Source organism: Natator depressus, chromosome 1 (assembly GCF_965152275.1).
Source record: "Natator depressus isolate rNatDep1 chromosome 1, rNatDep2.hap1, whole genome shotgun sequence".
NCBI classification, from domain to species: domain Eukaryota; kingdom Metazoa; phylum Chordata; order Testudines; family Cheloniidae; genus Natator; species Natator depressus.
This window is the reverse complement of record NC_134234.1, coordinates 197,186,693-197,213,206: the sequence shown is the minus strand read 5'-3', so window position 1 is coordinate 197,213,206 and position 26,514 is coordinate 197,186,693. Positions and strand designations below refer to the sequence as shown.

General features: G+C 45.0%; 1 protein-coding gene across 1 annotated transcript in view; it reads left to right on the top strand.

The window, feature by feature from the left end:
• The window catches only part of CCDC80 (coiled-coil domain containing 80), a 32,680-nt gene extending 7,338 nt beyond the window's left edge, over positions 1 to 25,342 (top strand). The window contains exons 3-8 of the mRNA XM_074973902.1: positions 43 to 199; positions 6,822 to 6,958; positions 7,979 to 8,127; positions 14,046 to 14,149; positions 18,122 to 18,202; positions 19,311 to 25,342. Of these exons, the coding sequence (XP_074830003.1) occupies positions 43 to 199; positions 6,822 to 6,958; positions 7,979 to 8,127; positions 14,046 to 14,149; positions 18,122 to 18,202; positions 19,311 to 19,657 (975 nt within the window). The 3' untranslated portion in view covers positions 19,658 to 25,342. The remainder of the gene's footprint in view (positions 1 to 42; positions 200 to 6,821; positions 6,959 to 7,978; positions 8,128 to 14,045; positions 14,150 to 18,121; positions 18,203 to 19,310) is intronic.
• The last annotated feature ends 1,172 nt before the right edge of the window (positions 25,343 to 26,514 follow it).

Below are 26,514 nucleotides of genomic sequence, written 5' to 3'. Positions count from 1 at the left end.
GTTCTGAAACTAATCAAACTCTTTGTCTCTGCCAACCCCTAGCTGATCACGACCCCCAAGGCCGACAACACCATGTACGTGCAACAGCGAGACGAATACCTGGAGAGTTTCTGCAAGATGGCCACAAGGAAAATCTCAGTCATCACAATTTTCGGCACCATGAACAACAGCAGCATGAAGATTGATCACTTTCAACTAGGTTCATTTTTTTACATATTTATTTCTCTCCTGTCTTTTTTTTTAAGGTGGGCCGAACATAGGAGAGGGAAGAGAGAAACCCAACTGGGGTTAAAGTCTAAGAGAGATCCTTTGTTGTGGCAACTTCCCCCCGCCTACTGCCCACACTTTGTATTTACATAGCTGTCTCTGGTATTTCCCATGTTTAGGTTTCCAGCACTGTAAGGTGAAATGCGTGGTAGTTTCTAACGCCAGTGAAAGAGTAGAGAGCAGAAAAGTGTGACATGGGAAGGGCAGGAAGATCATTTGGTTCAGGCCTGTAGACATCTCATGTATCCATCTCTTTGGGTAACTGAATAGTTACATTTCCATGATATCACTGGATTGATTTTGCAGACCATCAGCAGCAAGTGGCTGGCTACAGACTAATAGGCTTTAAGAACTGCCACAATAAATTGGCCAGTGTCACACATAGGAGTCATTTCACAATGGAGGGGGAAATTGGTTTCGATTAAATAAAAAGCTACTCACAACTCAGACCAACCCAACTCCCATTCTGAAGTTCCAAATGGCTCCCTTCCTGTTGCTGAATGTTACATTTTCTCCTCCCTTTGCACTTGGTTTGGTTGGAACAGATTTGGAAGCACCCTTCGAAAATGCCATGCAAAAGGCTTTCCTCACACACATGGGCTAAAATCAGGACAGACAGGAAATCTTACTAGACAGCTATTGTGTCAGAGTTCCTTCCCTGCTCTGAATCAGCTCTCCCCTCTCTAGCCAATGTCTGATTTTAGCATGCCCACAGAATGAGTGTTCTCAGGCATGGTCATTGTAAGGGTGTGCTTTTCAATATTTTCCCCTCTCTACTGTTAAACATGTTTTGCTTAGAGATGGACCCCAACCAAACAGTCCAAAAATTTGGGGAAGGAAGTTTGAATCTGGTGCTGAGTGCGGCTTTAGTTTACTTATTGTGGTGTGGATGTTCTTTTTATTCTCTTAGAAGGGGCACAAGTAAATGTCCTCTCTTTACTCATAAAGCAATGTACAGCCAGCCTGGCTACTTTCTGTGGCTGGTGTAAAGTTGTTGAGCTCATGGTACTATGCACCACCCTGACTGTCAGTGAATGAACCCAGGGTTCTTCTAGATACTTTGTTTAGCCCATGCATATTCCACTAAGCAGTTAAACCAGCTACACACACCCTGTGTTGCCTTCTTTAAAGGGGGCATCTTCAAAGCGCCAAATGAGAGCTGAGTATCCAATTCCCTCAGGTGGCTTTGAAAATCTGAGTGTACAAGTTCAGATCCTGATGCAAAGCCTACTGAATTCAGTGGGAGTCTTTCTGTTGACTTCAGTGGGTTTTGGACCAGTCCTTAGTTCCCAGTCCAGCAAAGCACTTAAGCTTGTGTATAACTTTAAATATATGAAAAGTCCCATTGATGTCAAGTAGGGCTACTCCAGGGGTGTGGTCCTGAATGGGCAAGTACTTGTACTATCAGAATGCCCCAAGCGTGGGAACACCCCTGTCAGCGTGGCCTCGGACGCACAGAGCATGCAAGGTCACGCTGTGCAGAGGATGCCATTTTGCTCTACAAAATGGTATCCTCTATAGGCCATGACCTCGGACGCACAGTGCATGCGAGGTCATGCTGTGTGTAGGTCACCATTTTGAGAACAAAATGGTGTCCTCCATGCGGCAAAAGTGCCGGTATGCCATTCTGGTGCAATCCGGCCCCACTACATCACAGGGCTGCTCTATGCTTAAAGTTACACATGGGTTTATGTGCTTTGCTGGATTGCAGCTTTTGAAGAGCTTGTATAGAAACTATTGCTCCTTCTCATAGCTCTGCCACATCAAACCCAGTTTCCTCTGGGAGTTAAGCTGTTTCTCCAAACTTCTTGGGCAAGGGAGACTGTCTGGAAATCTCATGAGCTCAGCTCTTTCATGGCCTTGCAGGGCTGGCAGACAGCTGGTCTGAGGTTCGGGAAGTTGTGACGAATGCCTGCTAGTACCCTGCTGCCTCAGCGGAGGATCTAGGTCCCTGTGTCTGTGAGGGGTGTGACTCCCTGGGCCCATTTATTCCATCAAACACAATAGGAATCACCAGCCACTCAGAGTGTGGTCCCTGAGAGTAGAGCCTAGAGAGTATTTCTGTGCCTCTGTGGCATACCTGGAGCAGGGAAAGCTCTTTCCAAGTAAGTCTAAGTTTACTCAAGATCACCCCATGTATAGTTAGGCCCATACACATATCAGTGCCCTGGTAAGGATTATATATAGTTGCCATCTGGCTAATAAAACAGAAATGCACTCTGTTTGACATACACCATACTCCTTCAGCCTGTTCCAGGTTTAACCCAAACCCAGCAAAGTTCCAGAAACATGCAAGTGTACAAAAGCGGAATCCTCAGACAGAAAAAAGACACTAGGTGATGAAACACAGAAGGCTCACAGGGGTTCATCTCAGCTAGTGACATGAGAAAAACAACTTGGTTAAAATAAGAGTTCACCTGAACTTGTGCCAAACCCTGAACCTTTTATATGTTCAGAAAATAGGAATTTCTTTTTCTTTTTTCCCCTTTCATTTTTTATGTAGTCCCGTCTGGCTTCTTGTCAGGACCAGAAGCAGCAAGAATTCCCAAGAAAAGCTGTGCTTGCAATATTTATGGCCTGACCAGATGCATTACCGTCCAGCACAATGGTGTCCCAGTCTTGGATGGGGCCTTCCTGCACTACTGTAATACAAACACTAAATAATAATAATAATAATATAATAATCTCATGCAAGAATCTCTTCTCTGAAATTTCCAGCCTAAGGACATGCTCTAGCTCAACCACAAGATATGGGCTTGATGCAGGAATCAATGGAAGCCACAATAAAGGATCTCTGGCGTGTTTCGTGCAGAAAATTGGATTAGATGATCATAATAGTCTCTTCTGGCCTTAAAATCTATGGATCTAAATGAAAGCATAGGTTTAAATCTCTCACCAGACACTAGTGAGCACGACTGACTGAGCTCATAAAGTCTCCTTCAGAGCTAGCCTCATTCAATGCACATCTGAAAAGATGCACACAGTCAGTAGCAGGATGGTTTTAAAAGCACTGACTAGCTCTGCTCTTACTGTATCCCATGAGAGTCTCCCAACTGACTTCCCTAGGACCAGAATTAGGCCAGTGCTGAGCGCTTTTGAAAATCCCACTCCAAGTAGCCAAATTAGCACAGCCCACCTTCACTCCAAATGCTAGGACCACATTAGTAAACATTGGACCCAAGACTACAACCCACACTGCTTAGGTCCATATCCAATGCTTAATGCACAGGGCCACTGTACTGCTCAGCCAAGCAACCCAACCTTGCTGTAACCTCATCTAAATCCTCTCCCCAAACCCCTAAGTAGTTGGGCTGGGCACTGTGGAAATATATGTGAGGGAGGGAGGAAAAGAATCCCCCCACCCTCGCCCCCAGCGGCAGAACTGCTCTGTGGCTGCTACTGAAGCCGTGAGGGTGCCAGGTTTCCCACCTTCCTGCTGTGACCCCTCCAGCAAGGGTGGAAAGAGAGCAGCTTCCACATGGCAGTAGATCGTGTGGCCCCTCTCAATCCTGCCCCTATCTTTGCACAGCAGAATGATGCGGGTCCTGCTGCTGGAGACCATCTCTGGCTGTGGAGGTTGGGGGCAGGTGGTGAATAACAGAGTGGTCTTGAAATGGACCCCTGCGTTCTCTGGCTAGTAATCTCTTCCCGGTTTGCAAAAATGTCTAGTTCTGTCTCCTGCTCCTGCCTTTAACTCCTAGTCTTACTTTCTGCCTTAAGCTAGTTTGTCTTCTCTGGTCTCCCCTGACAGAGAAGCCCTAAAATGTCACCTCTGTGCTGACATCTGCAATCTTAACCAGAAAAAATAGCCATGGTTATAGACCCATGGTTAATGTTTGTTTTACATTTATCTGGTGTTATGTCACTTACCACCGAGCTGGCTGCAGTCACATTTCTCGCTGAGCTTTCTTGCCCTACTCTACTGAGCTGGTTTGTCTTTGCTTTGCAGGGTTGTTTGCATTGATTAATAATTAGTATTAGTAATAATTATTATATATTTTAGAGGTCACATTTTATAAGCACATAGGAAGGGACCTTCTGGGTCATTGTGTTCAGTCTCCTGCTATCACAAGTAATCCCATTCAAAAATTTATCAAGCTCCGTCTTACAACATTAGGTTTCTTGCTACCTGCTGTTCTTTTGGAAGGCTGTTCCAGAAACTGACTCATCAGATAGCCAGAAACTTTCTTCTACTTCCCAGCCTAAGTTTACTCCTGGCCAGTTTTACCGTTTAAGAATACATGTATAAATATTTCATGTGACTTACAGCTGTTTTAATACATGGTTAAGTGATTGTCAGAGTCCAGCGACTCAATAGGTTGCTTATAACCAAGGCTTGTAATCAACTACATCATCTTCTACCGATGTGCCTAAGACGATGTTTAGAAGATATGAATCATGTGCATAACGTGCTGTGAATCATGTACTAACCCTTCAAAAACTATTTGTAAATGTAACCATAATAGAAAGTGTGACCACTGGAACATTCAGACTGTTGACGGTTTCTATTAGAAATGGGCCCAAGCTGCAAAAAGTTCAGGTCCATATCTGAACTGGATCCAGGGTTTTTGTGCAGCCAGTTCTAGAGACAATGGGCCTGCAGCGAGCTTTGAATCCACACCCATATCCCCCATAGCTTGGAGATGTTCAGAAATGCATGAAAAAGAAAAGTAATGAATAGTAAACCAAACTGTTTGCAGAGATCAAATATTCTGGTCAGTATTTATTTAATTTATCCAACTCAGTTTGCCTCGTCCCTATTCACTATTGTCTAAGGGTTAGAGCAGGGGAGTGGGACTCCTGGGGCCTATTGTAACTCTGCCACTGCTTTTTTCTGACCTAGGCAAGTCACTTAATACCTATGTCTCAGTTTCTCCATCTGCAATTGAGGATAGCAATATATACATCTTGGGGCTGTTGGGAGGGGCAGAGTGCTTTGAGATCCTCAGGTGGCAGGTGCTATAGAAGAACATAGCATAGTTATTATTGTACTCTTTCACAGTTTATTGTGCCCCACATTTCCTTTAATGTCATTTTTGCGTGTTTTTTCATTTTCATTCATTTATTTCTCTGTTGCTAGAGGTTAATTTGATTCCTGTGCTGTGAGATTTAATATATCTTATTGTTCCTGTTTCCACCTGTATTTTTAGGGAATTGCAATAACAGATAGTAGGGGTACAGTATGATCTCACCCTCTGTTGCATGTACCTTTTAATATCTCTTTTTGATATTACAAACACTTGGATTATGCACTTTTTTCTTTCGGTGGCCTGTTGCGGTAATAGCCACTTTAAAGATGACAGCTGAGGCAGAGCCCATTTAACAGGTGCTTCATGTGCGATTGTGGCTTCCTTTATGGAAACAAACAAAAACTGTACAAAACACTGCAGGAATGCTATTGTGTAGTGGAGAGTTTTAGATCATTGCTGCAGGACTATAGAACAGCACTATTGACACTGTAGCTGAGATGGAGATGATGTTGACATTGCTATTTCAAACCTTTTTTAAGTCACTTGGCTATACCTTTATAATGGACTGAAATTTCTTATGGTCGCTTCTTAAAAGCAATTTTTTTATTTATTTTTTTGGTGTATATCTGAAAGTGTCTGCAGGATCAGTTTGGTCATTTTGGTTATTCAGATGTAGGAAAACAAAAATAATGTTTTCACTTGTTAAAAATCTTTTCAGATGTTCAAGATTTTAGTAAGTTTAGTTTTACTTTGGGGGGGTTGCACGTGGATAACTCAAAGATGCCTTCTTTTCAAAATGAAAATACTGTCTCTGTGTTTTAGCAAGCCTTTTTGAATGCCTTCTGTGATCACAGTAGAGTTGAGTGTATTTACATAATCAGGCTTGACATGCAGACCTTTCTCTTTCAATTGTTGAGTGCTGGCATGGGGAAGTGTGTGTAGGTGATCAGTAGGTGGCACTCAATAGTAAATCAGTACCCCAACATGGCACTAAAGGGCTGGACCTGCTGCCTTTCGGATGAAACAAAACAGCAGTCCTGGTCATTTGTGGTCATTAAAGATCCCATGTCAGTTTTTGCAAGAATAGGGATGTTAACTCAGGAATCCTAGCCAAAATCCAACTGTGCTAACAGTATTTTAAAGTTTTAAATTCTCTGTGCTGTTTTATTTGGATATGTTGTTTTTCATAGAATGTTGCGGTGCGCTGTTAAATAATCACTACATACCATTCCAGAAGTGATTGCATTTCCGTAGTTGTGAAATATCAGTGGAGAGCTTTGAGTTCCTTCAGGATAAATTACATGTGGCCTAGATTTTCAAAAGTGACTAGCAACGTTGGATGTCCAGCTCAAGATACCTTTTAGGGTCCTGATTTTCAGAAGGTGGGGACTGAAAATTAGTCCCCTTTACGGTGCCGTAAATTGGGCAGCCAAAATCACTTCCCTTTTGAAAACCATGGCCAGTTATGACTAGAGAGAGGGAGAGTGGGTGATGTTTGGGTCCCTTTTGTGCGACTTATGTGATGAAACTGATGACAGTTTGCTCTGTGATTCCATGTTTATCAGCAGTTTATTTGCTTTTAAGATAATGAGAAACCCATGAAGGTGGTAGAGGATGATGACCTTGTGGACCAGCACCTCATCAATGAGCTGAGGAAAGAATACGGGATGACCTACAATGACTTCTTCATGGTGCTGACGGATATTGACATGAGGGTCAAGGTGGGGAGTTGAGCTTTGAACAAAAAGGCATTGAAAAGCAGAAATATGCTGTGGACTGGTATGAGATGCATGAGAGAGGCTGGTTTGGGGCCTTGCCATTACTTGGAGCAGGGGTGGCCAACCTGAACCTGAGAAGGAGCCAGAATTTACCAATGTACTTTGCCAAAGAGCCACTGTAATACATCAGCAGCCCTGCATCAGCTCCCGCCCTCCAGCACCTCCCACCTGCCGCAATCAGCTGTTTCGCATGCACAGGAGGCTCTGTGAGGGAGGGAGAGGAGTGAGGGCATGGCAGGCTTGGGGGAAGGGGTAGGGGCCTTGAGGGAAGGGGTGGAGTGGGGGCAGAACAGGGGAGCAGTGAGCACCCCCGGCACATTGGAAAGTTAGCATCTGTAGCTCCAGCCCCGGAGTCAGCGCCTATGCAAGGAGCTGCATATTAACCTCTGAAGAGCCGCATGCAGCTCCGGAGCCACAGGTTGGCCAACCCTGACTTGGAGGGTCAGAAGGGTTTCATCACCTAGAAGGTGGACAGCAAGGGAGATTGACAGCGAACGGGAAGGGTGGAGGGCACAGTCCATCTTTTCAAGATGGGGGAACTCCAGTGGGAGGTCTGGGTGTGTGCTGGGATGGTGCTCTGGCAACTCACCACAAGCATAAAACTACTTCTGTCAGAGGAGCTGAATGCAGCACTTGGTGTCCGGAAATGCAGCCTGGGGCTGCCATGTGATATAGTGACACAACATGCTGATGCTGCATGGTATATGAATGATGTTCTCGGGCATAGCATGATACTGCAAGATAACCTGATTCTAATGAGCTGCGTGCAGTATCTTGACACACAAGTTTGTCCTACAAGGCAAACATTTAAAGCTGGAATCCTAGGAATAATCCAGTTCCTCACAACAGACTCTGTGAAATCAGGGACAGTTTCCACCCTCTCTGTTTCTTCTTGCAGTGGCATGTTATGTGCTTAAGGGCTTTACCTGTAATTCAGCCTATTCTTTACCTTTTATTTTATAGCAATATTATGAAGTGCCCATTGCAATGAAGTCTATATTTGATTTGGTTGACACCTTCCAGTCACGAATCAAAGATATGGAAAAGCAGAAGAGGGAAGGTATTGTCTGCAAAGATGACAAGAAACAGTCCCTGGAAAACTTCTTATCCAGGTATTACTTTCAGCACTGACCTGTTTCTAGCTGCTAGTGATAATTCATCATATTTAAAATATCTGGCATACTTTATTTTTAAGGAAAGGTTGTTGTTTTTTTAAATAGATTTTGCAATGTTTATCATTTCCAGCAAGATAATGAGATTTAACCACAGTTAACTCTGCTGCAGCTGCAGCATACTCTTGTGGAGAGCAGAACCCTGGAAATGGGGGCTCCTGGGTTCTGTTTCCACAGGCTTGCTGCACAGTCTTGGCCAACACACTTCACTTTTCTGTGTCCGTTTCCAAAGATAAGGGTAATCTTCTACACAGGGGCAAGGGAGGATTAATTAGCTCATGTGTATGCAATGCTTTGAACCTGTTCAGCTCTAGAATAGCATTGCAATGTTTCTGTACTTTGGTCATTGGATGCCACATGCCACAATCTCGTTATTTCAGCTGCAACTCCTTCTGTGCAGTTCAGATCACTGACTCCATTTTCCCCGACGTCCTTCTTATCATGTCTGAAATAAAACAGCCAGTGTGAAAGAGCTGCTAATGCATCCTGGAAAACATCTGAAAAAACCTGCTTAGAGAGACGTCTTTGCTCACGTAGTCTGTAGATTCTGTATTACTCTTCTCCCCACAAGGGAACACCCCTAGATGCAAAACGTGCCTGGACTTTGGAGAAAGTCAGATCTGAAGTTAAATATTGCAGCTCTGGCCCATCTCCATTACTGGGTGATGTGCACAAAAATAAGATCTCTTGTTGTTCAGGAGTTCACCTACTGCTGCTGCATATTCCTCCCCCTACCATCAAAATCCTCAGTTTGTACTCTTATGTCTGATTGCTATGAAAATGACTCAGATGACACAGAGGATTGTGACTCCAAGGGGGGAATAAGCAGCCGGAAGAGGTGAATGCATAAGTCATTGGTTCTTCAGCATTTTCATTTCTGAGGGCCACTTCCTCAGAGAGAGAGAGAGAGAGAGAGAGCGCGCGACAAAGCATCTTTACCATATCCACCACATCTCCTAACTCCCCCATTTCCCTCCTGCTTGGCTCTCAGAATGACTCATTCTACACCACCAAGAAGAACCGCACTTTGGGAACAGCTGTCCTAGGCAATAAAGAGCCTGTATACTAGCAGAGAAGGAAGCCACAAAATTGTGTTTCCCTACAAATAGCCCTAGTAATAAAAAAAAACAGGGGAAGAGAAAGGCAGAAATAGAGGATCTATAAACAGAACTGTCTCCAAAGAAGATGTTTTTGTTTTCTAGGAAGAGGGCATCAATGGGTCTTTAAAAGGTAGATAGATCATGCCAGTCACTGAATCTGGCCTGGCCCTCAGCAGGGCTCATTTTGTTTTGTCATAAACTACCTCTCCCTGTGAATGAAACTGCTGGAACTGAGTCACCCCCTGCTGTCGCTCATCAGGGAAGTCAGTTAAACTACGTAAATATCATTCTTAATTTGCGTGAATCGCATGGAAGGAAACCACTAGTGAGAGCTGGCTTTGGGAACCCTTGAAACCCACAGATGTTTGGGGGGAGTCTCCATTTGGGACGGGGGGGGGGCAGTCCCAGTTTAACACAGGATATTTGACTATGCTGCTGTCTGAACTCACTGACCGGACTGAAACCATTGACCTCCCTTGCAGACTAATGCAGAGGATGGAGGGGTGGTTGTAGGGAAAAGAGGTTGAAGGTTTGGATACAAAGCTGCCTGGAGGCTCCCAGATTCCAAATGCAAGGCCTGCTGCTTATCAGAAATAAGTCCCTGGTGAAAGGGTATGTGGGTGCCAATCCCTGACTAACTGTGGCAAGCACTGTATTGTCCATTATCTTCATCCTTGCACAGCTGAAGGCTCACGGTACAGATTCCTTGGTAAAGTCCATCCCCAAACATCTACACTGGTGATGACAGCATAGGCTGAGTGAGTGATTCATTCCAGCAGAGCCAGAGGGTTGGGCTGAGTCAGGCCGGTACTTGGATGGAAGACCAAGGGAAAGGGGGACTCAGTGTATCAGGCACAGGTTTGTGTATCAGAACTGCGGCTACTCTTCTGTCTCCTGTAGAACTTCTCCCGCCGGCCTTGCTCCAGTTCTGCCCCCACTTGTTTTTATGAATTAACTTTGTGAATGTTTTTCTTAAATACACAACTCCTGCAAAAGGCTCTCATCATCAATGAGCCAAATTCCAGCCTGATTTACACCTTGGTCCATGTGGCTGCATGGGTAGGTGTCATGGCAGATTCTAATCCAAAATTTCCATTCTAAGCCCCTACTTATAGCTAGGATGGGGCTTTTCCCATGTTAAAATTTTGAAAATATCACAAAGGAGATTTTTGGATTTTTTTGTTTTTTTAAAAGGGTGACGTGATTTTTGCCCTTCTTTCACTCCGCCCACACACTCCCACATAGTCTTCCCTCCTGCCAGCAGGGTGCTCTTCAGGGCTCAAGGCTCCCTCCCAGGAATCTCTCTTTTCAGTCTTACGGGAATGAAGAAGTCAGGCCATTGATTGCCAAACCACCAGACCAGCTGGTTAGGAGCTGCCCTCGGTTTCTTCACCATGCTCCATGGGGAAATGGATCCAAAGCCCATTAAAGGCACTGCAAAGACTACAGCGGACTTCAGTGCGTTGCCCTGGGTGGGGAAGCAGGGCCATTACCTCATCAGCAGACCAGCTAGTCAGGAGCTGGCTTGCATCTCTTTGCTATGCAGTATGGCTGAGGAACTCAGCCATTGTCTCATCAGCTGGCATCAATAGCCTAAAAAACAATGTAACTTGTTTTTTTACTTAAAATAAAAAACACACAACAGCAACTCCCTGCCCCCACAAAAGTCCTGGCTTTTTTCCCAGAAGGCCTTGCTGTGACACAAGCACTGGCCTACTTAGAGTTCATAGATATTTAGGTCAGAAGGGACCATTATGATCATCTAGTCTGACCTCCTGCACAACGCAGGCCACAGAATTTCACCCACCACTGCTACAAAAAAAACCTCACACCTATATCTGTGCTAAACCTCCCCAGAAAATTACCATGCGGGTAAACCTTTCTTTTTGGATTCAGCCCAAAAATTTCAAAAAAGACAATCAGCTGGTTCATAGTTACCTGTGAATGGTGACGTTGACAGGTTTTGAAGCTTTGGGATGTCTTATAGGCGTGTATCAAAGTGCTCAAAGTAAATACTGTTATTATAGCAGCATCTGCCTCCCTTTAAAAGAGCATTTCCTGGTACAAAAATAGCCCTGCAGTTTTGTGAATTCTTTTAAACCGAATTAGTTTTGGATGGGGAGGTACCTTTACGGAGAAAAGTGTTGTTTTAAGATACTAAATAACCTTTCATTTAGGTTTTTGAGACTGGTTACAAATCTTTCCCCATCACCACCCTTCTTGGATAGGGCAATGTCAGGTGATCCTCACTAATTCATATACAAACTGTATGACTGCAACCAGCTGGAGCTCTTCTAGCAGCATAGCACAACTTGAAAAGTAACGCGTATTGTGAGAAATTCTATGGTGATTTTTCTATCCCAGTCTGCAATACAATTCCCAATTCCAATAGCCACTATATCACCTAGAGATGGCAATGTGTAAAGATCTTGAGATTTGGAGGGTCACATTGGCTGAGCATCCAAAATTCAGATGCTTAGTCAAGATGTTTGGACATGCAAAATTGAGATCAGGCTTTATCCTCTTCCAGTCCTGGATAGAACTGGGAAGAACATAGGTATGACAATTAGAGATGAAACTGAACAAAACTCCTAAATCCAGCATCCCCAAATATTGTGAGAGTTCAAATTTGGATCTGGACCCCCAAGTTACATCTGGCCTATACTCCTCTGCTGCAGAGGTTCCCAAACACTGGTCTGTGGAACACTTGATTCTAGTCCACAGGGAGCTGGCTAGTCACACGGTGCTGGCTCCTCCTTGTTCCAACTGCTAAAACGAAGCCAAGAGTACACTCAATACTTTTCTCTCGTAGGTACTTATATGGCTCCCATTACCCTACTATTTGAGCATCTCACACTCTTTATCACATTTACTGTCACAACACCCCTCTGAGGTAGGGCAGTGCTATTACCCACAATATACAGGATGAAGAACTGAGGCAGAGAGAGAGAAAGAGACACTAAAATGACTTATCCCAAGGTTACACAGGAAAGCCAGGGTGGAGCAGGGACCTGAACCCAGGTCTCCTAAGTCAGCACGCTAAATCACTAGACCATCCTTCCTCTCATCCTCCTTTTCCATGGAAGAAATTGCTCTAGTTGTCACAGGGACATTGTACTTACAAATGGGAGTGGGAGGTGGTGTGTACATTCATGAATGTTGGGAGGAGGTGATCATGGCAAACAGGAGGGGAGGAGATAAGCCTTCTATTAAGATGTGAGCCACACTATGAAATTAATGGAGAATCCCAGCTGTAAATGGGATGAACCAAAGTCCTAGATCTGAACACTACCTGAACTTTGAGACAACTCAGGTCTGGATACAAACTTTGCAGCTCAGGCTCCATCTCTAATTTGAATACAAATAATGAATGAAAACATTGACCAAACATTTGGGAACCTTCATAAATATATGGCTTGAATTTGGTTCTAGGTTCAAATCTAAATCGGAAAAGGGAGTGTGGGGGAAGAGTTTGGGTTTATTTCTAAGATGCTTTGCCCATCCCATTTCTCATTCTTCGTCTCTTGCCTTCTCTCCCTGCTTCCTGTAGCACAGTGATATGCAGACCTCAGCGTTCAGGAGTCAAATTAGTAATCAACATTACCCAAAAGAGCCACAGTAGTGTGAATGATGGGGGAAATATTTAGTTTTTATATATTATTCTCACAACAAATACGTTAATAACTTAGTGCATGTTGATAGCTTAATAACATAGTAAAAGCATCCTGATTGGTTAATAACATAGACTGGTTAATAATTAAATCTCACAGTGTTTTAATATTATATGCTGCAAAAAGTTGCAGGGGACACATTAAAGAGCCACTTGCGGTTAAAAGCTGCAGTCTGAGTATCGGTGCTGTAGCACATCTCCTCTAAGCTCTCAAAGTCTACATCTGCTTTGCAGCTGGTGGTGTAATTTCCAACTTGGGTAGACGTACACACGCTAGTTTTAATCAAGCTAGTGTGCTAAAAATAGCCATGTAACTGTGGCAGTGTGATGGGCTAGCCACCCAAGTACGTACCTAGGGTCTCAGATAGGATTGTAGTCAGGGCAACTAGCCCAGGCTGCTGCCAGTGCCACTGCTATTTTTAGCACATTAGCTTACCAAACCTATCTCCAGCTGCAGTACAGACATACCCCCAAAGCCTGTTTTTCTATAGTTCTATAGCCCCCCCTAAGCAAGTTAGGGGAGCACATTCAGCACCTAAGTTCACACTAACAAACCTTTTAAAAATGCTTCCCCACTAGAGATGGGTGGGAATTTTCCTTCAAAATGCAATTTCTGCAAAAATCAAAATTTTCCTTCAGAAAGTTTTGAATTTGCTGACATTTTCAATTTTCCATCAGGAAAAAAAAAAAAAGAAATGAAACATTGTTTCAGGTAAGATCAGTTCGTTTTGTGGAACGGAATAGGAACACTTCGTTTCATGTCAGTTGGACATTAAACTACTTACGGTGCTGTAATGCTTCACTGGAATTGCCGTTTGGAAGCTTCAGGGCTCCAGTCTCTCCTGTGGGCCAGGCTCCTGGGTCAGACTACATCTTCCATGATGCACTGTGGTTCCCTAAGGAGCAAGCTGCACTGTGCATCACGTGAGTCACAGTAGCATCCAATGGGCCCCCTTGGCTTCTCTGTAAAGCACTTTGAAGGCTGTGAAATACCATATCTACACTGACCCCTCAATTCAAAACAATGCTCAGGGCGCTTGAGGCAGCACAGAACAATGCTTCTCTGTTGTCTTCTCATCTCTTTCCAGGTTCCGGTGGAGGAGGAGGCTGCTGGTGATCTCTGCTCCCAGTGACGAGGACTGGGCCTATTCCCAGCAGCTTTCTGCCCTCAGTGGACAGGCCTGTAATTTTGGTAAGTCCGATTGTATTATGCTCTTGCTCCCCAGACCACATCCTTCCGGAGTGCCATTTGGGGATGGATTCCTTCACTCAGATCTAAACCCAGACAGCCTGAGAAGGTCTGTCCAGCTGAAAACTTAACCGAACCCACCCAGCTAGGGATGGAAGAAGACAAACCTCTGACATGCACCGTAGTAGCCGCTGCCACCCAAGCATACCGTGGGGGATGCTGATACCTCCTCTGAAATCCCTCATTTAGGTTAGGGAAGAGTTAAAGCCCCTTCAGACTCTCTCTCTGATGGGCATTTTTAGCAATAGAACAGCCCTGGGCTTGTCCATCTTGTTGTTGTCACAGCTCAGCAAATTAGTGGTATAAGCAAGTTGTGCTTATAGGAACCAATCATCAGCCCAATACAGAACCAGGATGGGCAGCAAGGAGATGCATGAAAGGATGGAGAGAGCTATGTTCTTCTTTCCTTCCTCATCCCAACTATGCAAAGCATCTTCATGGAGGCCACTTCAGCCCCTTAGCACGAAGAGCCTTCAGGGCGCCTATAGCCCTTCCTGGAAAGGAAGGGCTAAGGAATCCATGCAGTGGGGGCTCACTCAGCTCTGCCTATTCCCTGCCTTCCCCTAACAGCCATGTAAATGGAGCAAGTACACCACTGCCCAGCTTTCTGGTGCATAGCCTCCTCCACGCATCATAGCCCCGCACTGTCTGGAGTCTTCTGTGCAGCTGTAGTGGCAGGGGCTAGATTTTCCCCTGTTGAACAGCAATGTAGTGGAATGCCTTCTGTAGCAGAAGTCTCCAACTGTTTCAGTGAATGACAGTGGTGCCTGAATAAACAGGGATCCACACAATCTCACTTACAGAGTCACTCTCTTAATGACAGTCTCACTGTCATACACACCCTCAGCTGCTTCCACTTCCCTTGATACCAAATTAGTGCGTGATATGGAGCTTTGTCACATACTTTCTGAAGATCTGCATACAGCCACTATTCACTTAACTCTCTTCCCTTTGTTGGGGATATCCTTAAGGGATTCCAGCAAGTTAATAAGGCATAACCCTCCTTTTTTCCTCATGCCATGGTTGAATATCCTTAATCAAGTTGTGCATTTTCAAGCGTCCTGCCTCTGAGTCACTAAAATAGTAGCTTCTAGGACTCTTCCCAGTATAGAAAGAGGTGCCTCACTAACTGGGACCCTGGTGCGTCTCTATGATCTTTTCCTCAAAGACAACATTCCAATCCTCTGTCTAAAAAAGAAAAAATGGATGCCTGATTTCATCTGATCCCCATAGTAATTTCCCACTTGAGGGCTACAGGTTATGTTACCTCCAAACAGTTTGCCACTGTACATCTCATGAATAAGCACATTATTCTCTGCATGCTGACTTTTTCATGCATTTGGTGGGGTTCTCTCTTCATTTCTTTCAACTAATTTAAAATAAAGCTCTCACTACTCTTTGGATCTCCTGAGATTTTTTGCAAACTAAGGTAACAAAATCTCATGCATCAAGGCATGAAGGGTGGGATTCACAAATATATTTAGGGTCCTAACTCCCCTTGATTTCAATGAAAGATAGGGATCTAAAATGCCTTTGTGAATCTCATCCCAACAACTACTCCATGGGTCAGGAAGGAGTTTTCATCCCCATGAGCAGGGTTGCACAATTGGTCAGGAGTAATTAGGAGGGGTGGTTTTCCCTTCTTTGAAGCTTCTATTGCCAAAGGCAGGATACCACACTAAGATGGACCAATGGTCTGATCCAGCATGGCCGGACACTCCCCTAGAGGGCTATGAGATTAGATGGACCAGTGGGCTGATCTGGTATGGCAGGGGGTGGGATAATGGACTCATGGTCTGATACAGTAACATAGTTTTGCTTTGCACCCAGTGGTGGTCACTGACCATCCTTCCAGTATTAGGAGATCATCATGCCTCTTCTAAGGCTGCTTGATAAGTTACCAGACCCTACAGCTTCTCCACTTGAGATTCTGCACCCTGCCTCTCACAACATAAGTTCCCTGTAAGCTGCATGGCCATGCAGCAGTCTATTTAGCACTGCACAGGTGCTCAGGGAACCTGCCCATTCAGGACCTGCCGCAGCGCCCCTCTCCCAGCCCCAACTCAGTCCCAGACCTGCCGCAGCCAGGGAAGAGGTGCCTATCCCCTGGCCCCAGCCCTGGAGCTGCCGCAGTGGGGAGAGGCACCTTTCCCCCCAGCCCAGGTGCTGCTGCGGGGAGAGAGAGCTGGGAGGGAGTCCTCTCTCCTCACCATAGCCCCGGAGCATCCTCCTCTATCCCAAATCCCTTATCATTGGCCCCACCCCAGAACCCGCACCCCCAGCTGGAGCCCTCATCTCCCCGACACCCCAACCCTCTGCTCCAGCCCCTCATCCCCAGTCCCACCCCAGAGCCCGGCCCCAGCCCTGAGCCCCTCATCCCTGAGCCTCTCATCCCTGGCCCCACCCCAGAGCCCACCCCCCCCCTTGCACATACCCCAACCCTCTGCCCCACCCCAGAGCCCACATCCCCAGCCGGAGCCCTCACACCCCTGCACCCCAACCCTCTGCTGCAGCCCTGAGCCCCTCATCCCTGGTCCCACCCCAGAGCCCACACCCCCAGCCAGAGCCTTAACACCCCTGCACACCAAACCTCTGCTGCAGCCCTGAGCCCCCTCCCACACTCCAAACCTCTTTGCCCAACCCCCACCACATGAATTTTGTTATGTGTACCAATATGAAGGTGATGTGTCACATATCACCTCCATATTGGTGCACATAACAAAATTCATTCCGCACATGTGTGGGAAAAATTAGAGGGAACACTGTTCACAATCCATGCATTTAAAGCCAAAGGGCAGAGCATATGTTCCCTAATTTGGGGAAATGATGAGCAATTTATAAATGTGAGCAGTAAATTGCATCTGCCCAGCTTACCTGCCTTAACATGAATGCCCTGGCAGCTTTGTGCCAGGGTGAGCTAAGGTTCTAATATTTGTCTTTATTTATATTTACTTTGTTCACTTTTTTTTTTTAATGCCTTAGAGCAAAATCCTGCAGATCTTAGTTGATGGCAGTTTTGACTGAATAAAGACTGCAGGATTTTCTCAGGGAGCCATGGTGGAGGCCAAAACACCATATGAGCTGCTCTTCTCATGGCATGTCAACTCCTGGGTGGTGGAACTAATACAAGATCACCAACTCACCTGTTGTTTGGACCCCATAAAAGACGCTCTGAGTCAAACAATAAACACAAGTACTGAGATATTATGTAAACCTCACCAGGGTTGGGCAGGAGATATTTTGCACTCTAGTTTATGCAAGTGTAAGAACATTAGCAGAACATTTAGGGGACAACTTAAAAGGCTGGGCTTGGGACAAGAGGGCCCCTTCGTTCAGCCTCTGAAGAATCCATCCATGCACACACCAGGACACTCCATGACCCGCTACTGCAGCAGCATCCACCTGCCCGGTGTCCCTCTTGGTGCACCTCACCCGCGCCATTTCCTTTCCCCACACAATGGGAGATGGGTTTGGGGGTGAGGGAAGTTATGCCCATGGAGTTGGCCTCTGCAATTCCCCAGTGTGCCTGTCCCCTGTGGTTGCCCTCCCACGCAGCAGAACCACATTGGAGGCTGCTGGGTCTCTGCTCTCACAATATAGGTTTCACGCTGCCTGTATGGATTAGCTTATCCCCAAATTCCAACCCCTGATTAAGCCCACCAGGCCATAGAATTATTTCAGGGAAATTCTACAGCCTGTGTTACGCAGGAGGTCAGACTAGCCGATCAGAATGGTTGCTTCTGTCGCTGGCTCACGTACAGCACCCCTATTGAAATCAGTGTCAATCCCTGCACAGAAGACTTGTGGGATTGGACCCCAACAAGCAAGCATGGATCTGGACAGTTAAAATAACATCTGTCCATGACTGAGTGGAAATTTCTGGTGTCACCCAAAGCCCCTCTCATTCCTTTGCAGGTCTGCGCCACATAACTATCCTCAAGCTGCTAGGACTCGGGGAAGAGATCGGTGGTGTCTTAGAATTGTATCCCATCAATGGTGAGAAATGGTTTCCCAGTCTTTAATGGCTGCTCATGAAGGGCACATACACAGCACTGTGTGTTTCTAGGGGGCAGCTGGGAACTTTGCTTGAAAGGGTGGTAAGAGGGACAGATATGACTAGAATTAAAGCAGACCGCTTCCCCAAGCCCTCTCCCCCGAGCGACATGGCTAGGTTGGGGAGAGTGGAGCGGGCTGGGGAGGGTCGTTCTGCTTCCTGCTGCTGGCACCAGGCCCCCAGCTAATCCCCCGGGCTGCTCTGGGCCTGTGGGCCCCCCACAAGCGGCTCCCACAGCTCCTGCCTCCGCAGGCCTTGAGCGCAGCCCAGACCCTCTGCGGGAAGGGGTCAGGTGCTCGGGCTGCATAGGGCACCATAATTGGTAGGGACGGGGCAAGGTGCAGCATGTCTTTAGCTCCCACTGAAGTCAAAATAGAGTGGGTCAAATGCACGCTTCTCCTCGCCCCCTCCCCCGCCAAAGGGGTGTCCATATCCTTATCTTCTATAGGGTTTAAGGGGAAGCTAATAAAGCACAGTCACGGCTACTGCTCATGTGCAGGCCTCTGACTTCACTCAAGGTTCCTTTCATCATCAATTCCTTGCTTCCTTCAGTGCCACAAGGCCCATACAGGGTTAGCCTTGCACCAGAGATCTCACTACCACAGCACATGTTGGAGGCAGGGAGCTTTTCAGCTACGTAACCCTACTAAGTACATCCATCAAAGGAGAGGTGAGAACAGGAAGGAACCTCACCACCTTTGCTCGCATTTGGGGTTTATAACCACTGCCCCAAATTGCATGGAATATCAGACACCTGCGTAAGTGTGTGATTATATCACCCTCTGCTGGCTACAGCCTGCAGAACAAATAAAACCCTACTAAAACAAATAAATTCTTCTTCCGCTCACATGATAGTGACCTGTGTTTTTGGAAATAGGAGGTCCTGAAGTCAATCTCTGCTGAGGAGGGCTGTGAGATCCTTAAATTGACCAGGTTCTTTTACAGAGGGCAGTAAAATAGGAAGAAAAGGCCACAGGGCATACTTTCCAAATTATCATTTAGTTGGGCAATCAAAACACCAGCATTGTTCCTGATTCTATCCTTTTCTAGGAAGCTCCAACGTGGAGCGAGAAGATGTCCCTACTAACCTGGTGAAAGACATCCGCAATTATTTCCAAATCAGCCCTGAATATTTCTCCATGCTTCTGGTTGGCAAAGATGGAAACGTCAAATCCTGGTACCCTTCCCCAATGTGGTCCATGGTGATCGTGTACGATTTGATCGATTCCATGCAGCTCCGGCGACAGGAAATGGCAATTCAGCAATCACTTGGCATGCGATGCCCAGAAGACGAGTATGGTGGGTATGGTTACCATAGCTATCACCAGGGATACCAGGAAGGATACCAAGATGACTACCGTCACCATGAAAGTTACCACCATGGATACCCATACTAAAAAGAGCAACTTAACCTTTGACTGCTGCCTCTTGCCTGCATCCTAATAGCTGTTCAAGCCGCAAGTGGCCAGACATGGAAATTCTTCTCAAGCCACCTAAATGCCCATGCCTCTTTCTTCCAGTATTCAGTCAAGGGCCTACATAAACATTGCATTTGCCGTTTTGAAAATCCACAAGCCTTTACAGTGAAATATTTCAAACCAGTAGAACTGATGCTTTTAAGCAGTAAAGACTCCTTTATATTTTTTAACCCCTGTAACTAGAGGGCATCACCAGTTGCAGTTTGTTTGTATTAAACAAAAAAAAAAAAAAAATCTTTCCCCCACGGACCTCATACTGTAGCCAGGACACAAACTATACAATAGACATTGTAACACTTTTTTATATATTTTTTTTTCAAGGAGAAAAACAAAGCATATTTATTGGAAAGTGAGAATTTTGTATCATGCTGATGAACAGACACAGAGGATCACATGCCAGGACTTTCCCGAGGAAGGAAATTTTAGGAAAGAAGTGTGAGGCAGGTTCTCTTTTATAATAATTTTTTCAAAACCCTTTCAAAAAAGCCTTCTCTAAAATGACTGCATCTCTTTTATAACAGATCAGCTTTGTACTTAGCTGAGTTTCATCCATAACCTACCAAAATGCCACCTTAAGGGTTGCTAAAGGATTTGATACAATGCAGCAGAAAAAGCTCTGAACGACAAATCTTTCTGCATGTCACTTTATGTCTTTAGCTGGGGTTTTTGCTCCATGAGACAATTAAATCCATCCTAGCTACAGCTCTGCTTAAGCCAGAGCTGCAAGCTAGCAGGGTTCAAATTCTAGGTGGTTGAAAAAAATTGAATTTTGGCAGAAAAGGAAGACATTTCTCAAAAATATTTGTGAACATTTTTACTTGCTTTTCAACCAGCAATTTCTAATAACATTTTGGTGAAAATTCCATCTCCGGAGCCAGATAGATATTTTGACAAAAATTTTCATCTAAATTTCAAATTCCTTCTCTGCCCTCCCCCCACTCCCCAAAAAAGGACAATTATTTTATACAAAAATGTTTATGAAAATTTGGACCTGCTTATTCAGCTAGCTCTGCTTCTGCTATGGTTTCTCTAACTAGCATGCCCACTGTTTTTTTTTTTTTTTTGAGAACTATATTAGTCACACTATGCCATAGGCAATAACTCCTGGGTACCAATCTTTTATCCTATTGTTTTGTAACATACAGTTTAAAAATATGAACTCCACCCTAGTCAAGGAAACTGTGTTAGAATATAGGGGATTGGAAAATTAATTCAGAGAGAGCTCTAACCAACTCCCATTCAAATCAATGGGAAGGAATCTATCTACTCATTTTAATGAGAGTTGAATCAGGCCTTTAACCCTTAAGGGCCTTGCAGCAAGATTCAGGAATATCCCAATGAGAAGGCCTCACGCAGGATGGAAGGCACATCTAGGTGACCTTTAACCTCACTGATTATACAGAAACTTGGTATCTTGATACACATCCCACCCATCACCCTTAGGGACACATTTGGAAAAGGATTCTTATCAATGGTCAGAGCCACAGGGTAGAAACACGTGGGAGCCAAAGTACAACCCACAGTGTGACATTAAGCAAGTAGTTGGAAATCTTTGTCCCCCAAGATGAGAACAAAATTCGGTAAAACAAGGGCTTCACTGAAAACCAGGTGTTTTCCTTAGAAACCATCTCAAAAGTCCAGCCTTGTACGCTAGTTCTGGGTAGGGTGACCAGATGTCCCAATTTTATAGGGACAGTCCTGAAATTCGGGGCTTTTTCTTATATAGGTGCCTATGACCTCCCAGCCCCTGTATCGATTTTTCACACTTGCTATCTGGTCACCCTAGTTCTGGGTCACCCTGATAAGCACAGGAAGAGTGAAACACACTGCCAGAAAGCACAACTGTCTTCTGAAGCAGGCTTCCCTCAGCACCAGGATTTCCAGCCACCTTCTGGAGCAGGCTTTCCTCAGTGCCATGAGGCCTAGTCATCATGGAGCTAGTGTGACACTCACACCCAGATCCTCAAAGGTCGGTAGGTGCTTAACCTGTTCAAATCAATGGGAGTTAGGTGCCTAAATATCTTTGAGGATCTGGGCCTTCCTTCCTAGGTAGGGAATGGTGATTGGGGCTTGCTGGTGAAGGATGGCCCTGGAAGGAGCCATCTTGAAAAGACTGTTTACTTTGTAACTTCTATCTTTCAAGTTGGCTGCTGCCTGCAGCAATTCAGCCGCTGAAATGGAGGGGGAAGAGAATTTTTTTAAAAAAGGCAAGAAGGAATGATAAAAAAATGAGCCAGATTGAAGCAAGTCTTAGAGGAAAGTGTGTGACATCCTATGGCTCATCCTAAGAAAATAAGTGCTGATTGCCGTAGTGCAAAACGGTCAGCTGCTTAACCGTCTTGGCCTAAGGCAGAAGCAGGGTAAGATACACCAGATGTTTCTCTAACACTTACATGCTTTAGATGAAAGACGCTGCCATTTTCAGGAGATTTCTCAGTCATTTAAAACATTTCCATGTCTTTGTATTTTTGCAATGACTAAATGAACGCACAGTAAATCACGCTGTAAAACATGAGTTAGCGGAAAGGTCCAGTGTTGGGGTCGGGGAGAAGGGACTTAACGTGCCAAAAGAAATGGAAAAGTTCAACCAAATAAGCAAGATCCTGAGAATTTAAAATTGTGTATGCACCAGACGCTGACCTGTCACTCTATGGGTTTAGCACTGAAGTCGAGATAGGTATGTGGCTGTCAATGTATAGAGACTGGTCCAAACAAACTCTGCATCTGAACACCTGCAAGATTTAGGATTTTTCTTAACATGGATCTAAATTTTGGTGCTGACCCCTATCTCTAATAGACCAAACCTAACTCCCCTTTCTGAGCAACTTGAAATGTTGAGGGATGGGGTTTGATATCCAGAGCAGGTCTGAATTTTGCAGCCCATCTCTCTTTTATCAAGTCCCCTGGGCAGAAAACTTTGTTAACCTGGAGCTAAGGTTGAAATGATCTATCCCATTGTCAGCCAAAAAAACCCTTAAGAGAACAATGTACCTCTCTCAAAAAAACCCCCCCACAAACATTAGAAAGTTGGAAACTTCCAAATTAAGGCTCCACTTTACCAAAAACAAAACTAGCCCCAAACTGTTGAAAGTATGTTGTTAGTCTCACAACCAACCTTAACGCTGCCCTTCTGTAGCACCACTCTGAGAACAAGCAGAAACTGAGACATGCTTAGCTATCCATCAGGCAGGTATATTAAGTTCATATTTCTATGCCTGTTAATGAAACAATTCTTCATGGTAGATAGAGAATGATGTTTTGGAGTTTCTGGATGTTTGCAGGATTCCTAGGATTTTGGGTCATTTTTCCTCTGGCTGTCTCCTATCACCAATGCTGTTGTGTTGGATTCACAATGCTGATGAAATTTACTAAAGGAAACACTATTTTCATATTTTTTTTTTAAAAGAAAAAAACAAAAACCTCTCAACTTCAAAGCGCTGCCTACGCAGCTATGTTTAGAGCACTAGGTGCAAGTCCAAGGCTGTCGACCAGGGCTGGGATGCTCACTGCCACGGACCGTGTAGATGTCTCCTAAATAACACTGCTTGGAATGGTCTTCAGACATAATGCTCTCTGCCCAATTTATTTGTTAGAGGCCATGTAGCAGAAGCCAATGTTCTGCTCAGCCGTTGCTCTCCTAAAGCACTCTGTTGTCATTTGTGAGAAAAGCATTGTGGAGGATGGTATTCACACCATTTCTGGGTGGGAGTCAATGTTCCTATTGCTGCACAGACGAGGTAGGTCTCCCTCCCATTAGTAAGTTATCTACTTCTCTCTCTCCAGTTCAAGAGAACCTCACTAAGGGCCCCATCCAGCTCTCCTGAAGTTAATGGAAAGACTTCCTCAAGAGTTGGATTGGGCCCTAATATCCCGAAGTCCAGCCCTTCCTTGGAGAGGTGCAGACACATGGGTTGGTGTATCTCCACAGTTACATACCTGATGTCTCCATATGGTTAGATCTGGTGTAGATACGTCAAGCATTGAAGCATCATTCAATTTTCTTACAGATTTTTCAACCAAGATTTTAGGATGTGGCAAGGCCTCTCCATCTCGCCAGACTCTGCACTTCCTTCTCTTGCAGTGGCGGGGCCTGGGTTAAACCAGCCCCACTTTAGACAGTGTTTGTCCTCCCCCTCTGTGTTCTCTTATCCGTTCTTCCAAAGTAGGCCTCAGGACAGGACCAAGGACGGTTCCTCCAGCAAACAAAAAGGAACCACTTTACAAACACAAAGCAAAAGGGGAATACCTTTGCTGTGTGTGTGTCTCCTGCTATTGACCCCGGGGATGTCAGTCCTTCCCCTAAACAGGCAGTCTGCTTTGGGGGTTTCCCGCGGTAGGGAGGAGAGCAGCCTCTCACCCTGGAGAAGCCGGAGGTAACCCCTTCGCAGTTTATAGGAAAAAAGGCCTTTATCCTTCCATGCTGGATAGAGAGCCTGAGGATATCCACCTATTGCCCTGGGATCTCCTGATGATGTGCAGGAATACACTGACATGGTCAAGAAGCATTCAGCCAAGTGAAATAGCTGCAGTACAAAGAAGTGCGTTACAATTGGACCAAACATACTGTGAAGTACTACTGACTTAAGCTATTGTAGGAAAGCAAGAGAACCATATTTTCATTGTGTTTATCCAAAAGTAAACTATTAATATGTGCAACAAAAATGCATTTTTTCAATGTGGCATTAAAAGCACAACTTTAAGGAGGGGAAAAAATGACTCTCTTGCAGCTGCCCAGCTTAACTTTGTCACATGGGGAACTTGGAAAAATAATACCTAGCTCTTATATAGCACTTTTCATCAGCAGGTTTCAAAGTGCTTTACAAAGGTCAGTATCGTTATCTCCACTTTACAGATGGCATAACTGAGGCATAGGGAGGGGACACAACTTGCCCAAAGTCACCTAACATGTCAGTGGCAGAGCTGGGAATTGAACCCAGGTCTCCTGAGTGCCACTCCATCCTCTAGCCATTAGACTATACTGCCACCACTACATTAAGCACACTTTATAAAGTTCAGAAATGGCTTCTCTCCATCTCATTTGTCTTCAGACAGAAATCTCAGGTAGGGAGGCCAAAAGTGTGGTTTTGGAGACCGTTCGAACTGGTTTGATGTTCAGTCTCTAGAGGTGTTGGGCTGATTTATATGCTCAGACTTTGCATGTTAGAAAACTCTCTGGAAAAGTTTATGTAAAACCTGTCACTCTCCTTTAAATGAAATATAATCTAAAGCTAATAGTTCCATATGTTGTTCTTCGAAATATCGTTCTAAGGTTGACAGCTATCATGTTTGCAAAAGACAGGAAACTCAGGCACATACTGTATACTGCAAAGATGCATGTAATGGAAAGCAATGAAATGTGTCTTAAAGCAACTGAAATGTTAACAGTTAAGGCGTTTTTTGCATTAATGGTTTCCCTTCCCAAAACAGGTCATCGCCCATCAATGAAAATATGCATCTGGAAACGGCATTTAAATGTTTTCCTGTTACATTCTGTACAGGTTAAAGCAGGCAGGATTCTCTCTCTCTTAACAAGCTACCATAAAAGTATAGAAAACTTGAGTCTGGTTATGAAGTTTCACATCTAAGTGTTACTTAGAAAATAATGGCTAATAAATAAATCAACCATAATTTGTGAGTTTTTGTCTGACTCTTTTTAAAATACGCTAGAGAAAGGGCACTGCTCCCTTCAGGAGGAACATTTTAAAAAGTGAGGAACTAGAATACTACTTTTACATGCTCACTGCTTTTCATCCAAGCTTCTCAAAATGCTTTAACAACTATTAAGACCTAGATTCCTAGACAGTAGCCTGGACTGTACACTTATATAAGGAAGTAAGAGAAAGAGGTAAGTCGCCATCCTCCTGATAACCCTTCATGGGCTACCCAGACCCTGGGTCCAAGGATGCCGAGACAAGGGGTCTTACACACCTACTTACTCCCCTCCCAGAGCAGCAACCGGGAGTCTGACTCTACACTCTCAATGTACTGGCCAGAAGAGCTGAGCCAGCACAGCGTGGTGGGTACTAACTTGTTGCTGGCATACACTAGCAGCAAATTATTCTCCACCACAGGATGGGGCAAATAGGGAAGGAACAGTGGCCCCTGACACACAATTCCTTTCCAAGGATGGTTCAGCAACATGCCAAGGGACCTAATTTAATCCCTAATTAAGCCTCAAAACATCCCAGTGCAATAGGCAAGAGAGAGCTAAGGAGCACCTCATCCACAGCTTGGGTGGACCATGGTAGCTGATTAGCTGTAGAGGGCAGGAAGCGTATCCGTTGAAATTGAAGGGGGGCGGGGGAGAAAAATCAAACCTTATTCTGAGAAATGAAATAAGAAAACTAACATGACTACTATTTGGTGAGAAATCCACTGAAGCCTTCAGAAACCTGCAGGCTGACATTAGCTTAGGGGTGTGGTTAGGGGATCTTGGCCATTTGTAATACGTTCCTCTCCCAAATTGTGGTTTGATGATTTCATACCTTTAACAACTGTAACCCCTTCTCTGGCTTTACAAAAAGCTGCTCTGAATCTCTCATTCCTCCAGGAACAGTGTGGCACTCACCTCTCGCGAGCGCCCCCTGGCCGAGTGTGTGATTGTGTTGGGTCTTCGCTGACTCAGCCCTCCGGCCAAGTCACACACACACACACAGTCTGTCTCAGGGCCTTGTCCTGGTGAAGTCCCAGCAGCCAGCCCAGGGCACCATCCACTCTCCTCCACCTCTATCCAGGAACTGAACTCGCTCTGGCCCAGCACCTCTTTGTATACTAGC